This window comes from Rhinolophus sinicus, linkage group LG06 (assembly GCF_036562045.2).
Source record: "Rhinolophus sinicus isolate RSC01 linkage group LG06, ASM3656204v1, whole genome shotgun sequence".
In the NCBI taxonomy this organism is placed as follows: domain Eukaryota; kingdom Metazoa; phylum Chordata; class Mammalia; order Chiroptera; family Rhinolophidae; genus Rhinolophus; species Rhinolophus sinicus.
In genome coordinates, this window is record NC_133756.1 from 156,869,758 (window position 1) to 156,886,015 (window position 16,258).

Consider the following 16,258-nt stretch of genomic DNA (forward strand, 5'->3'; position numbering starts at 1 on the left):
TATTATTTCTAAACCAATTCTAACCTGATAGCGAAAATACTACCATCCTTTGATCACCAGTGATTGAGGTTTAGAATTTGTTTTATTTCCATAGACTTTCTAAGAGACTTAGGAGGCACTCTGGCTCTCCTCCTCCTGTCTTTATTCTGACTCAATTTACATGACAGGGCCTTGGTTTCTGTACTGAGCCCTTCCCTCCTGGGTCACCTATCTCTCACCGCGTCCCATCCCAGAGACTTGTATCTGGCTCTCTGTACCTCTAGCGTCAGAATGGAGCCTGCTTTATAAACAAGGAGCTGTAATGCTGGACATAAAGCTAGTTGATAAGATCACTAAAGATAGGGAACACATTTTTTAGAGCCCTTATAGATCCTGGTAATTCTTGTTTCGGAACTCAGAACTCTGAATTATAATCTCCTTGTTTATTTAAGAGAGAAGTTTTCTATTTCCTTATAAAACTGAAGTTAAGCATTTAATTTCAAAAATTAATATTTAACTAGTAACATTAGTCACATTTATTTAATGGTTAATTCAGTTTTACAAGCATGTTCCTAAATTACTGATACAAAAGAGGTTATGAAATGATGAAGGGGTGGCAGGAGGTAGGAGAGGATAAAGGGGGTCAAATATATGGTGACGGAAGAAAGCTTGACTTTGGGTGATGAACACACAATGTGATATACAGATGATGTATTATAGAACTGTACACTGAAACTTACATAATCTTATTAACCAATGTCACCCCACTAAATTTAATAAAATTAAAAAAAAGAAGTGATGCTGTATCTCTTGCCTTCTTGGAAATTAGAGGGTGGCTGAAGAAATAAAGCTCAAAATAATACATGGAAGAATCACATCACCAATGGCATACACCACACAGTTATGAGACTAGGAAGGAGAGAGAACAGTGCAGGTGTCTTATTAAGTAAGATTTACTGCATGGAGGGGATCTGGGAGGCCCCCGGGAGAAGGGAGGGCATTCTACCCTGTTTCCCCAAAAATAAGACCTAGCAGAACCATCAGCTCTAATGTGTCTCTGGAGCAAAACTTAATACAAGACCTGGTCTTATGTTATATTATATTATATAAGACCCGGTCTTATAATAAAATAAGACCGGGTCTTATATGAATTTTTGCTCCAAAAGATGCATTAGAGCTGATGGTCCCGCTAGGTCTTATTTTCAGGGAAACACGGTAAGCGTTCAAAACACCATTCCTTTTCGCCTTTCTCTTTGTCCTGTCTGGATAGCATGTGATACCTTGCCAGTTAATCACCATGATTTCTTGTTCCTTTAATTACCTTCAGCCTTTGAGTAATGTCATGGCCTGAAATTGTAACTTTCTTAAGTTCATAGCATTAATTAATTTTCAGTATCTTTTTTTTTTCCATTTTAGATGAGTACATGAAAATAGAAAACCACAAGAGAAAGTCTACAATAATACATAAGAAAAAAAGAAACCACAGACATGGAAGAGGAATCTGTATTCACTCCACTAACTCATTCAACATACAAATAATGAGTCTTACAACATAGCGGACACTGTGTACTCTCTACACAGGGCTGGGGGTGAGGGCAGATATTGCCTTAAGGATCTCTGCTCTCAAAGCACTCATTTTGTATCTATGAGACAGGACCAAAAATAAATAATTAGAATGTAATAGGAGCCAACCAAAAAATGGAATAGTATGCCACTATTAAGATATACAATAAATATGTTTATTGACATGAAAAGATGTTTATAAGTTATAAAAGCAGGTTGCAAAATATGTAACAATATGATCCTAATTTGATGATTTTACAAAATCATATGTCTCTATGTAAAATACATATTTATATACAAAAGTTTAAAAATATAAATGAAAATATTATCATTGACTGTGTGTGTGGTGGGATTATGAATGCTTTTTTCCCTTTCACTTCTTTCTTTTTTTTATTGTCTACATTTTCCAATTTTGTTTATCTAATTTAAAAGGTATTAAAGTGCCAAGTGATATTGCACTAACAAGTATCAGAAAGAGTAAAGGGGCAGGAGAAAATGAGCACTTCAGTGTTTAGGGATGTCAGAAGGGTTAGTACAAAGGAAAAGAAGGTGTGAAAACACAGTATATTCCAAAATTTACAGATGGGCCTGTGTAACCACTTGGGGTATTAGAGAGTCAATGGCAAATGGACTTTGGAATTAAATAAACAAAGGAGACAGGTTCATTTGAAGCAAGGAAGTAAAAAGTACTTACAATGTCCAGATAACTACCTCAGACCAGCACAGAACTTGGAGAAGAGGAAGAGGGAAAGCAGAGAGGAGCCAAAGGAAAGAGTAAGTCCATTAAAACATTTTTACCTAACTTTTCATCCAAATTAATGGGCATAAACAATGGGTTGGTCTATCTCCATGGGTTCTTCGCAGCATTCCATTCTCTAAGCTGCAGAGATGAAGCCAACTCTTGGCTCTATGTTAGACAGGTAGACAAGTGAGGGGAAAGAAAACCATGAGAGGGATGAAACATGAAAGAGAATGTCAGTTATTATAAAACAGGTAAAAGATAGTTCAAGAAAAAATATCAAAAGCTAATGCTAAGAAAGGTGACATAGGAGGTTCAAATGCCATTCAATGAATATTAATCAAGGAGGAAGCAATGTCCCATTGTGAGCTTTTGATGATAATGCGGCTACTACATAGCTCAGTAGAAATACTGTTTGTCCTTGGTTTCGAAATACATTTTAATTAAGGTGATTTTATGGCAAAAACAGAAAAATAAGTGGGAAAGATCACTCATTTTCACTAGATCAGTATTTTTATGTGTGGATGTACTGGGAAATACTGTGGAAATGATTTAAGACTATGTTTCACTACTATATGTCTTCTCAAAGACAGTAGTCATCTTTGCCTTGTAATGTTAAAAGTGAAATTAATGTAAAAGTGAGGCAGAAAGAAACTAGAAAAAAAGTAATATTTTTCCAATTTTTATTTGAAATGACCTAATCAAAGCAAATTGGGAGATTTCCTCTTATTCTATAGTCCTGCAGTCCTGTACTTTTGATTTCATCAGACCCTATATTTTCTGATGTGTTTCTTGTGCTTAAAAATAACTGTAGTTGCTCTAATATTTAGAACAAAAGACAACTGATAATAAACATTTTACCAACAATCAAGAAAAATTGCTCTAAGCCAATAGGTAGAATCTATGAAGAGTCTAGTCATTGGTTTCCCTTTTCTTCTATCATTTACAGGATTATTTTCATTTCAACTGGATAATCGCTTAGTTGTTCCCCCAAGCATTTTTCCCTTCCTTTGTACCAAACTACAGTAGTCCCCCTTTATCCACAGGGAAATTCCTTGGTGGATGCCTGAAACCACAGTACCAAAACTTATATAGACTGTTGTTGTTTTTCATTTACATACATACCTATGGTAAAGTTTAACTTATAAATCACAGTAAGAGATGAACAACAATAAGTAATAATAAAATAGAACAATTGTAATAATATGCTGTAATAAAAGTTATGTGAATGCGATCTGACAACCAAGATGGCTGGTTACTGAGTGAGTAAGAGGAAGGTAGCATATAGAGTGTGGATATGCTGAACAAACGGATGAGTCACGTCCTGGGAAGGATGCAGTGGGACGGTGTGCGATTTCATCACACTACGCAGAATGGCATGAAATTTAAAACTTAAGAATTGTTTATTTCTGGAGTTTTCCATTTAATATGTTCCGACCACAGCTGACCACAGAAAACTGAAACCATGGAAAGTGAAACGAGGGATAATGGGGGACAACTAGATGTAACCAGTAAAGCTGCTTACACATTAAGTGTAAAAGGACTGAGACTAGCTTAGCAATTTAGTCCTTTTTTATGAAATCAGAACCTGACCCAGTAAAAATGCATCTGGGATTAGCATAATCACTAGAAAGCTATTAATAATATGGGTTCTATATGGAACTCATAGGTCTTAGTCCAGATATTAAATAGCAAATATGAAAATTAAAAATGTTGATAATAAAAAGCCTTGCGCTTTCTTTTTTTATCAAATTTCTGAATGAGACAAAAAAATTACAATGATCGATAGCAAAGAAAGGAGGTAATGAGATTACATACATGCAGAAATAATTTGTTTTAATACTTTTTTAAAAAAACATAAGACAATTATTGTACCCTGAGCACCCATCTCCTCTCTCCTTGACCTTGGCACTGATTTTTTGAAGTTCAATTTCTATTATAAACTTTATATATATGGCCACATCCACTGCTTAAACCAGAATGGAAGACTTTGGGCTCTAGTAATACAATGACAGCTACCGTGTTTCCCTGAAAATAAGACCTAGTCAGACAATCAGCTCTAATGCCTCTTTTGGAGCAAAAATTAATATAAGACCCGGTATTATACATATTATATTATATTATATTATATTATATTATATTATATTATATTATATTATATAAGACCGGGTCTTATAGTAAAATAAGACCAGGAGCACAAGGCTCATAATACCAGCATGGACCAGGGAGCTGTGTCCTACACAAATGGACTGAGAAACAATGGCTTGAACTGGAGTGGGGTGGGGGGAGGTAGAAGAGGAGGAGGTGGAAGAAGGGGAAAAAAAGAAAAAAAGAAAGTCGCTCCAGGCCCCAGAGTTAGTGAAGTAGCAGACTGGAAAATCTTTAGCACTAAATGGCCACAGAAACCAGATACACAGGATATAAAACCTCCTGATTTCAAATGTTATTTGAGAACTATAGGGAATCACTCCAAGAATTACAGCTATGCAATCCTTCATTTTTCCTTGTTTAAAATAACCTTCTGTGGATTAAAATTTGTTTCCACTTTTAAAAAGTATCCTTTGTAATCAGATGTTTCTTTTCTGGATAAATGTATCATTTTGTTATATTATATAATACTTAGGACATAATGATGCCAGCCAAGCCGACAACCCACCCTAGACCGCACGAAGCCACACATAATCCTTACCTACCAAGCAACTCTCTGGCCTCTGGGCCTCAACCATTTCCAAGTTTCATCAGCCTAGGAAACCAAGCTCAGAGTGGCCAGCCTCACATCATCACTTCTCCAGGAATCTTCGCGAACAGTCAGCAGGGTCAAGGAAATGTACAAATTATAACTCCAACTATAGGAACAGCAACCACAACCTTTACAGAAGAAGCAAAAATACTAGGGGTAAGTCTACTTACTACTAGAATTTTAATTTTGCATTTGCAAGGTTGTACAGTTATAGTTGGGGAGAAGTTTATGATCTCATGACATATATCCAATCACTATAAAATTCTGAACTTTACCCTGGAAACTATATGCCTTTTAGGTAGAAATAATTCATCTGCATATAGACTTTATCCTGACTTCATTTTATTTTAGATTCAAACAAGAATCTAACAGGTGACAAAGAATTTTTCCTAGCAAGACAATTCAGTAACATCGACATACTCGTAACGGGAACACCACTAACTTCTACCTCGATTTCACATCTACAAAGGACATTTGGGGCACCTTCAGTTCTGTCTCTGGATTAGTTTCAAGCCTGGTGTTTGTGTGTAAGTGAATGCACATGAACATGAACATTGATGGCTGCCTTAAAAACAAAAGGAACTACAAATGGGCAGTCTGGGAAAAACTGGGTGTGAAAGATTAGGGATCATTCCATCTGCTGGGCCTCTCATCTAGTGACCATGGAAGTGTCATGACATAATTGCCACATTACTTCTACAAAGGGCACTTTGAACATTCATAATCTTGTTTCTGGAGGTGTTGTAAAGCACGCCCTGCTTGTAAATAAAGATTCCACTCGCCTGGGCAAAGTCGTTAGCCCCTTGGCTGTGCTTTCCAGGTACTTCCTTCATGCCACTAACACAATTTCACCCCACTGTGTTGTCTCTCCCTCTGTGCAGTTCTAACTTCTCTGCTAGAGCATTCAGTAAATTATAATGAGTGTCCATTGTGTGCCAGAAACTCTTCTGGCCATCTTACTACTATTTCAAGTTTTAACATTTTAGGGAAGTAAAAATGAGCATTGGTCTTCCTCCAGCAGGCAGATCTATGGAGGTGGCCCCTCACATCCTCTCCCGCCGGATATGGAAAATCCCCATAGAGCACAGACCGTGTTTCCCCCAAAATAAGACCTAACCGGAAAATAAGTCCTGATTTTTCAGGATGACATCCCCTACCTATAAGCCCTAATGCATCTTTTGGAGCAAAAATTAATATAAGACCTGGTCTTATTTTCAGAGAAACGCAGTAGGACCCATGTGCACCCCACACAGGTGTTGGGAATATTGCAGAGAATAAAACAGGCCCAATCTCTGCCCACATGGAGCTTAGAGCCTAGTGAGAGAAATCAGACTACACACATTAAAGTACAAAATGTGTTAAAAGGTGGTAAATGATATATAGAGGATAAAAGGATAAGAGGTACCAGGCAGTAGGGGGCTAGAAATTTCAAGTTGGTCAGAGCAGGCTTTTCTTAGAAGAGGACATTTGAGCAGAGCCATGAAGTGAAGGGCTAACCATGAAGATATCAAAGCAAGAGCTTCCAGGTAAAGTTGGAAAGGTCTTTAGAGATAATGGCGTGTGTTGTGTCTGGAGCACAGGGAGGAAGCCAATACAGTAGAATGGAATGAGGAAGGGAGGGAGTGGGCAGGTAGAGGGCAGAGCAGTGGTGGGGGCCAGACCCTGGGAGGCCTGGAGGAAAGAAGGCTTGGACTTTCCCTCCGAGCGGAATGGAGTGCCATTGGAACAGTCTGCCCGGCACTAAAGGGGTGCACAATAAAAGAACTTTAAAGAGATAGGTGCCATTTTGTTTTTTAATAGTTCCAGTTGGCAGCAGGGACTTCCTCTCCCTGAAGACTGTACCTCTGTGCAATTTCAGCCTCCAGTCACCACAACAGTGCAAGGGCTTCAGGGGGGAGGATGTGGAGTATCTTCCTCAACTGGCTCAGAACTTCAAGTTAGGTCTGTGGCCCAAAACCCAAAGGGAATGAAATGACCAAATTACTCAGTCTGGCCTATAGGCAATTTTGGTCAGTAAGTGGTATAGCCAGGGCCATACCAGGAGAAAAGGAGGCCAACATTAGGCTAAGATCTTACTGCTCTTCCTCAAATGACCCCAAGGATGAGGATGGGAAATTTGCAGCCAGGTGATTGAATTGCTGCTCTAGAGAAGACACTGTGGAAACCAAATATAATACCTAATGCTGAGATCCACGATTGGCTAAAAGAGGACCATGACACCTCTGCAGCTTCATGCAAAAGTGTGGCACGTGTATGTATGGATGTGTATGAATAGTTTTTCAGGAGAGAAGCCTCGTAGCTTTTAGTAGCCTCTTGAAGAACTTTGTCAGTAAAACAAAACAACAAAAAAAAAGTTCCTCGCATTATTTAGGAAGGTCCCATCTAGCGACAGTTATTTCTCACAATCTGTTTATCCAGGATGAAGGAAGGTGCACGAGGGGATTCCTTTAGAGATGACTCCCCAGTCTTTGAGAACATATGTCTTGGCCAATAAGAAAAGGTTTGCATACCTGCAAGCGAAAAGAAAACATAGATGAGCGCAAAGCCAAGTAATAAGGTGTGTGATTTATACCATAAGACAGGACAGAAATTTAGAAAGGAAAAAGCTTACACTGTGTGGTACAAGCAGCGAGATGCGGCGGAAGAGGCGGAGCTGAGCCTGAGGGGCGGGGCCACGCTGAATAGTTAAGACGTGGGCTCTGCAGTCAATTTGCTGCATTAAACGCCGGTTCTGCCACTCAGTAACGGTATGACCTTGGACTTCGTTATTGTCTGAATGTTCTGAATGTTTGTGTCTCTTCCCCCCCCCCCCCCCAAAGCCTATATGGTGAAATCCTTGTTCCCAAAAATGATATTTGGAGGTGGGTCGTGAGGGAGGTACTTAGGTCATGAGGATGGAACCCTCGTAAATGGGATTATTGCTGTCATAAAAGAGGCTCCCGAGAGGCCTCCAGACTTTCCGCCTTGTGAGGACACAGTGAGGCAGTGCCGGCCATGAACCCGTAAGATAGCCCTCACCAGACTGTGACCGTGCTGGCACCTTGAACTTGGACTTTCCAGTCTCCCGAACTGCAGGCAATAAATTTCTATTGCTGATAAGCCACCCAGTCTGCAGTATTTTGTTACAGCAGTTTGAACAAACAAAGACAGATACCTAATTTCTTTATGTCTCTCTGTCTCCATCCAGTTGGTGGGAGGATTACCTGAAACAGTAAATGTAAAGTGTTTAGAATATTAATTATCAAGCATATAGTTAATGCCCCAAAAATTATTGTGGGTTTTTGTTTGTTTGTTTGTTTGTTTGCTTTCTGTTCTGCTTTTCCCCACGCCTGGGATTACTCAAGCAGAGACTTGGTCCATTTGAAAAAGACAGCCATCACAGTTATAGCATTTTCTTCCAAGACTCTTTTAGAGGCTCTCAACAGATGCTCATTCAGGCCTAAGCAGAGCACTTTCTGAAGAACTCTCTGTGGGCTACCCCTGCAAGCCACCCCGGATACCGCAAACAAGGGCTTTACCAAGCTGAGGCCTTGGCTCTTGTGTGTGTGTGTGTGTGTGTGTGTGTGTGTGTGTGTGTCCAAATCCTATTGGCCCGCATGCTGTGGGGGAGGCATGCCTGAATGACAGCCGTGAGTCTTGGCAGCGTTGACAATAAGTAGGCAGCCGTGATGACAGCCATGTTTCAGGGGTGCCTACACATGAGAAGCAAATCTAAAACACCCCCTTTCTTTTTGCAGGCGATCCAGATCGTGGTTGGACTGACACACATTGGTTTCGGAATTATTTTGGGTTTAATGAACGTCATTTATGCATCTGTTTTGGGTTTTGCTTCTGTAACTTTCATTAGCGGATATCCATTCTGGGGCGGCCTCTCTGTGAGTAGACTGCTAGAACCACTCTCCTCAGTTTATAAATCTATTTATTCCCAGTCAATGTGCACTTATTTTTATGGTAAGTCCTGCATCTGCTCAGTGGGAGAACTGAGACATAACAGCTCTCATTGGGTTTAAATAAGAGAGAAATTTTGTTCTCCATTTTTTCACTTGCTGCTTAAACTCATACCCTAAAGTTTACTCTGATCGAGTTCTGAGCAATCCAGTGCTTTAGCTCCCGCCTACGTTTTAGATGGAAATGTATGTGTTGGGTAGAGAGTAGTCAAAGGAGGTGACTATGGGAATATGATTACAAAATATGCAATTGATCGCAAGAAGAGATTGACCAGTGAGTTCAGAAGTCATCAGAATAAGGAACGCTTATAACAGAATGAGTTCTTTATAAGCAAGAAACTAAAGAGGAAAAGAAAACGGAAAAGTACATAATCTCTGAGAGTTACTCCGGAAAACTGAGTAGGAGCGGAATTATTTTAAGAGGGAAACTTGATGACTATAAACAGACCAACCTTTCCCATAAAGAGAAGTTCCCAGAAACAAAGAACCCATCATCTCACAGATAAATTTGTTATTTCTACAGTTCATTATTACTGGTGCTCTCTCTATTTCGGCATCCATGAAGTTTTCCCTTTGTATGGTAAGTTGGAATGTTTCTACTTTTTAAACTCCTGTAAAAATTAACTGGATTCATTTGAGGAGAAAAATTAAGAAGATGGATTTAGAAAATGTGAAGGGGAGCACTTATTCCCAAAAATATCTGTTGGTTGATCCCAAGATATGTGGGTCCCTGAATGGTCCACACAATTGGCCACTCAGAAATGGCAGAACTCCATACCCTGCCTCTTTAACTCACAAGAATAGGAATTAGTAAAGGTGGGTTTGTTTAGCTTGTCCTAGAGGCTCCCTGGTTCAGTTGGGTCACGTGACATTAGAGGAACCCCAAAGCAGAATCCAGGAGCCAGGAAACACCCACTTGTCACTTCAGCATCAACGATTCTACTGTTCATTTGCCATTTCTCAGTTCTGCCTTGCCTTGTATTTTTATTTTTTACTTGCACATATCTCTTCTTGTTTGGATTCGACTTCTGTTTTACAGTTCTTTAAATCATCTCTAAAAATACCTAGCTCAGTACATAAGAAGAGTTTATAAACATAATCACTGAGACAGGTCTTTCAATTCACTCGGTCACAGCACTCCACCTTTTGCAATTGCTGGTCTGCTTTTGAAACAAGAGAAAGAAAATTTTCCAAGAACTAAAGACAACTAGAGCAGAGGTGGTTTCAAGATTATATTTAATCCAGCACAAGAGGAAATTGGGAAAATGAGAACATAGAATCATGTTACTCATGCTAGTCTAGACTAGAATAAAATAAAATAAAAATCAGTCTACTCGTGATGAACTGCTCCTATTATAATCCAAAAACAAAATAAAGCACCGTTTTCCTGCATGAGCTATGGATCCTTCCCTCTCACTGAGATTGACCAAGCATAGAGTTTGTCCATTTGTAGAAGACAGCTCTAAAACTAGAAGCTAAAGCAATTTTTCTAAGGGCCTTTTAGAGGCCTTCAGGAGACTCTGAGACACGCTCAAACACTAGCACTTCCTAAATAGCTCTAGCTCTGCCAACCCTAGCAAGTCAGCTGAGAACCTGGTTCACAATTATTCTGCTGAATGTCAAAATCTTGTAGAAACTGGAGAAAGTTTTGTACTCTGCCCATATGCCTCTATCCACAAAAGCCTAAGGAGCTCCTCCTTCTAAATCTGGGGTTCTTTATCTAGTCTTTAGAAACACTTCAGGGTTTTCATTAATTTCTAAATTTATCAGCCAAGATTTTTTGTGTATTTACTTTGCCATCTATAAACTTGGATGCTATATACTACTACCTCATACAGTGGTTGTAAAAGTTCTATGAGATAATGTATTTAAATAATTTAACACACTGTCTGTCATAGAAAGTGCTCATTAAAAGTTTATTAGTTGTTTTGTTTTAAAAAGGGCGTATTACTGTTATTGCACATGAGGTTTTTAGACAAACATAATAGATGAGCATCTGCTTTGTATTATTCACATTTTTTCTACAGATTTTAGAAATACCCTACATTTAGTATGCATACAGAATAGTTTTCATGGTAACTATCCAGAAGGGCAGAGGGGGAAAAAATCATTTCAACTTAATTTTTTTTTTCAAGATTTCGAAGACTAACAACCATTAAATTTAATTGTTCCTTATTTTATTTGATTTCATTTCTCCCATATATGATGTCTTTTTCCTGTCATCTCCATTAGATAAAAGGCAGCCTAGGGATGAATATTGTTAGTGCTATTTTCTCCTTCCTTGGAATGATTCTGTTTCTGGTGGACGTGAGCATCAATGGGCAACCCAACCAAGACTATTGGGCAATTGTAAGTATCCCATAATCTACCACGTGCCTCCTCTCTTTCTACTCTCATAAAGTGGGTCAATTTTTCATCCCTTATTACTGTACAGCAGCTCTAGTGGAAAATTCCTTTTTCTAGTCCAGCCCTACTCCTAGTCATGTGATCTCTAGGACTACAGAATAAAGTGGGAGAGTTACCTTGACAAATGGTAAGAAAGGGTGGACCTCATTGGCCCATCTCACTGTTAATCACATGAACAATGCAAAAGACTCCTAAAGACACCGATATTATTTTCGAAAGATTTGAAATTCTATGTACATAAGATAGTCAAGTTATTGGGTAGTTTTATTTTAGAGTTTTTATTTTAGAGTAAGAATGGGATGAAAGGAAAATGTCAGTGACAAGCACTTCCAATTTTTATTAGAGAAACCCAAAGAATTAAGCAACTGCAAAATGAAACACAAGCCTCTGAACGTTCTCAAAACAGAATCGTCCATTCATTATCATTACATAGGCCAAGGATGGACTCTATTATCTCAGGCATAGACAAAAGAGTAGAGAAGGGCTTATAAGGAGGAAAGAATATGAGAGGACCTCTTGGTAAATAAGGTGGAGTGAAGCAAGAACAGGATAAGAATTTATCCACTACAATATCAAATAAAAAGAACAGAAATTAGTGGAAAACTAGCTAAAAATGGCCATCCAAGTAAAGAAAAAAATGATTCAGCTGTGTCTCAAGGTGGCAAAAAAAGTACAGCTCCTAGCCCTGGCTCTTACTCTCCAAAAACACAAATGAGGAAAGAAGGTGCCAAAATACTGAGAATTCTTCCTAATGCTCTCCAATATAAAGCTAAAAAGACTCAGGTGGACAGCAGACAATTCTGGGAAAGCATAAAGCAAATCCTGTATGGTAAAAGTCCTTGTGTAGCACTCTGGGGCCTCAAGGGAGAAGGAAAGTTCACCAGGGGTAACACCTTTCAGTGCACTTTGCTAAAGGAATGAGCAAAAATCCACAGGAATAGAACATACCTCTGACCTTGGAGCAGGCCTTGGTACAGGGCATTTCTCAGAAGAGGGAGAAAGCACAGTCCACGTTCACTAACAAGAATTGTGCTCGGTGCCAAGTAAGTTATTCCACTCCCTGCAACAGCTGTGTGATTAGTGTTTAATAAAATGGACAGACAACAGTATCTAGTTCTCAAATTATAGCTGGAAACAAGGAAGACACATTGGACCCAGTTACGTGGAAACATGAATCAAGGAAAATTCACCTACACTACAGCTAAACAAACATAAGGCCTGTATAGTCATTCACTTTAAGAATTGAGGAAGTTGAAAATAAATGGCAGGGAAACTGTCCACATACATTAGAGTGATTAAAAGAAGGAAGAGAGGGGGGAGGAAGGAAGGAAGGAAGGAAGGAAGGAAGGAAGGAAGGAAGGAAGGAAGGAAGGAAGGAAGGAAAGAAGACTTTCCTGTGGGTTAGTTGGTCAGCAGAAACACTCAGAAGCTTATTATTCATTTTAAGTGAAAGACAAAATTCAACTGATTCGGACAAAAGAGATATCAGATGATAAAATGAATGCAAACACATGTGCCTTCCTTCTTCCTCACAAAATGAGCCCTGATTTCATAGGGATGTGAGCCACATAAATCAGGAAAACATTGACTTTCCTCATTCTCATAGTTTGATCTCTTACTAACCTAAGAAGCCATATCTACAAATTCTAGTTCAAATTCCTGTCCTATGAAACAATGAGTCTGGCCTGTGATTACCACACGACCCAGACCTAACATCCTGCTTTGCAGGTATTGGTATTAGGTGTTTCCATTTAACACATAGAGACTTAAAAACAACAAAGGGGAATTTCCAAGCCATGTTCAATCACTACATGTCAGTGGCACAGATGAAAAAAACCCAATATGGAGGAAAACATTGCCCAATTATCAATAGAAGATTCCTCATGAGCATTTTATACTATTGAAAATCTTAATAGATAATAAAATGGCAGAATGAAATAATAAGAACATTGCAGCACAATAGAAAACAACTGAATACCAAAAACCACTATTAAAGATCTAATAAACAAATGATACACAGCAAGAAATAGAATGGACTCAGTTAAAAATAGTAGAGACAAACTGTAACCACAGTGTTGCAGAGGAAAAAGACAAATCTATAAAGTAATTAGAAAGAAGATAAGAAACATAGAAGACAGGCAAGTTTGATCCAACATAACAATAATTGGTCTCCCCGAGTTAGAGAATCTAACAAATGGTACTGAATTTGTACACTGAAAGGGAATTACCTAAACTAGGAGAAGAAAATGCAAAGAAAGAAGCATTTCTTATACAGAATGCTTATTTCTAGGCAGTTGTTTTCTATATATACATATATGTATACATATATGTATATATACACACACACACACACACATTGTTATAGGTATAGGGTATGAGAAAAGGATTCTTTAAGATTTTAGGCAGAAAAATCAAATTACTTACAAGCTGGAAAAAAATCAACTTGACTCAGCCTACCACAACAACATCCAATGAGGAACGATAAAGAAGCCATGTCTATCAAGTTTGATGAAAAGAAACTATGACTCAAGAATAACACATCCAATCAATAAAATTTTCGTGCAAGTATAAAAGCAACAAGAAGATACTGTCAGTAAAATAACAATAACACATGGGCACTGCTACTGAAAAAAAAGTAATATTCTAGAATACATGAGGTAAATGAAATCAAGAATTCAGAAAGCTAGGGGAAACTTTGTAAAGAGATTAGTGAAGAGCACTGAACCTTTTAAATATTCATCTAAGCTTGCAGGGCTGAACAACTGGGGCAATTATAACCACAGACCTGAATATAAATGTTTTACTTAAAAAAAAAGTGAAAAATGATATAATCAGCAAAAACTGGAAAGTGAAGAGAGGAGAGGTAAGATGACAGGGACCAAAAATAAAAGTGCTAGTCACCTCATTTTTTATTATAAGCAATCACTTCATGTTGTCTAAAATTGAAACCTGGAGGTTTAAAATGACTAACTTCTTCATGGGTTTCATAAACATTTTAATTTTCGCAGACTTAATTTGACTTAACTTCTTTCCATTCTTTTAAAATCAAGTAATACTTTTATTTCAATAGTAAGTACAAAATGATTCCCTCCCTACAGAATGCTGTTTCTCTCTTGTTGTCTCCCCATGCATCCACTTTTCTATTTGCTTTTTGCCGGTACAGAGAGTTCTAGACTAATAGGCATCAAAAGTTAATTTTGCTTATCTCTAGGCAGCTGAATTTGGAATGATTGGTTGTTTTCTATAGAGCTTGCTTTATTTATTTATTTATTTATTTTTTTAGTGAGCAGGTAACATTTTTACAAGAACAAGAAAACCATTGCAAAGAAAAACCAAAATCTACCTCCTTTCTAATGGCCCTAAATAAGACAGTAAGACAGCCTCCTGGAGAAAAGGAAAGTCTTCTGGCATTTTAAAGAAAATTGAAAATTAATTCATATTCTCCTGAAATAAGCATTTGGTGATAATAGAGAAATAATTGTGGAGCGAGCTGAGTATGAGCAATAGCACATTTAATGAATCAGTAACTTTTTTTTAAAATTAAAGTTTAGTAACTTTTTGAAGCCTGTTTGAGGCCTTCCTGATTAGTAAAACTTTCAGTGACTTTATCCCTGATGTCAGCGTCTTTATGCCTGATTTCAGATTTCTGGAAAAGGAATTTCAGCCATGCTGATTATCTTCTCTCTCGCGGAGTTTTGCATAACTTGTACCACAGCCCATTTTGCCAGTCAGCTAGTCTCCAACACCACTGGGGTGAGTTGGGTCTCTCTCTTCTCTGTCAAATCATCTGAATATGTATTGGAGAAATACAGACTTACAGAAATACCGACTGTGGGCTTACCAGAGAGAGTGCTCTTTGCCCTTGACTCTGATGGGAACAGGTGGTGGGAGGTGGGGGTAGGGTACTAGATAGGATTGTAATAACAATATTGCTTGTTTTATTCATTCTTTTCAGTCTGTTCTGGTGCATGCAAACAGCCCCTTAACACAAGAAACACCGTTTAGCTCCTCTTCCTTAGCTCCTCCCAGAAATGATGGCCACCCACCTTACACCGTTAAGTATTGAAAGAAAAAGGAGCATCATGCCATCTCATGAGGTAAAACGACTCGACAGAACGTTCCTAAGAAGCTGGCCTCTACTATCCACAATGATTGCTAATCTTTAAAGACTGTGATTGAGATTCCTTCTTAGATTGTCACTAATGATACATGTATGTATCTCCCTGCCACTGTGTCTCCCTACATACCACCACTACACGCTGGTACATGTGAAGGACCAGAGGACCGACAATAACTCTGCAACAATCTTAAAGTTAGAAAATGTCCTGTTAATGTTCACCTTGCCTCAATAAAATATTACTAGGAACATAAGCCATTTTTGTTATATTTTTAAAATTCATTTTCGTTCAATATTGGTTGTACAGCAGCAGATTTGACAATCACTGCAAAGCAGACTGGTAAAATTTCTTTGATGGTGATTTAAAGGGTGCCCAAGTCACGACAGTTCCCTTACTCATCCCTTCCTCCCCTTTCTGTTCAGAAAGCAACTGCCCTCGTTGAGGCCGTGTTATTTTGTACATTAATATCATCAAACATCTTGCCTTTTGGATGTCTACAAAGCTTTACTATTTATAGAGTATTTCCGTGTACATTAAACTCATTTGCAGTTGAGGTAATAGCAGGGCAAGGATGGTACATCGAGGAGGTTTTATTTGGGGTTTGGCTCTTTTGTTTTTGAAATGGGAGAAACGTGGGCATGTTTAAAAGCCAATGGGAACAATCCAGATGGGAGGGAGGGAAGGAGAGAGAGAGAGAGAGAGAGAGAGAGAGAGAGAGAGAGAGGATAGGAGAAAGATTGAATATGTTAGAGATAAGGGATAGATG

At 38.4% G+C, this 16,258-nt stretch overlaps 1 protein-coding gene across 2 annotated transcripts; it reads left to right on the plus strand.

The window, feature by feature from the left end:
* The first annotated feature begins 2,239 nt into the window (after positions 1–2,239).
* MS4A12 (membrane spanning 4-domains A12) lies at positions 2,240–15,733 on the plus strand. 2 transcript variants are annotated; one of them, XM_019754000.2, is made up of 7 exons: positions 2,240–2,316; positions 4,905–5,177; positions 8,759–8,896; positions 9,492–9,548; positions 11,201–11,317; positions 15,017–15,127; positions 15,330–15,733. In XM_019754000.2, exons 2-7 carry the CDS (start codon positions 4,911–4,913, stop codon positions 15,438–15,440), a joined length of 801 nt encoding a protein of 266 aa, XP_019609559.2. In that variant the 5' UTR covers positions 2,240–2,316; positions 4,905–4,910; the 3' UTR covers positions 15,441–15,733. The 2 variants fall into 2 exon arrangements, with proteins under 2 accessions (XP_019609559.2, XP_074192542.1); XM_074336441.1 differs by lacking the exon at positions 8,759–8,896.
* The last annotated feature ends 525 nt before the right edge of the window (positions 15,734–16,258 follow it).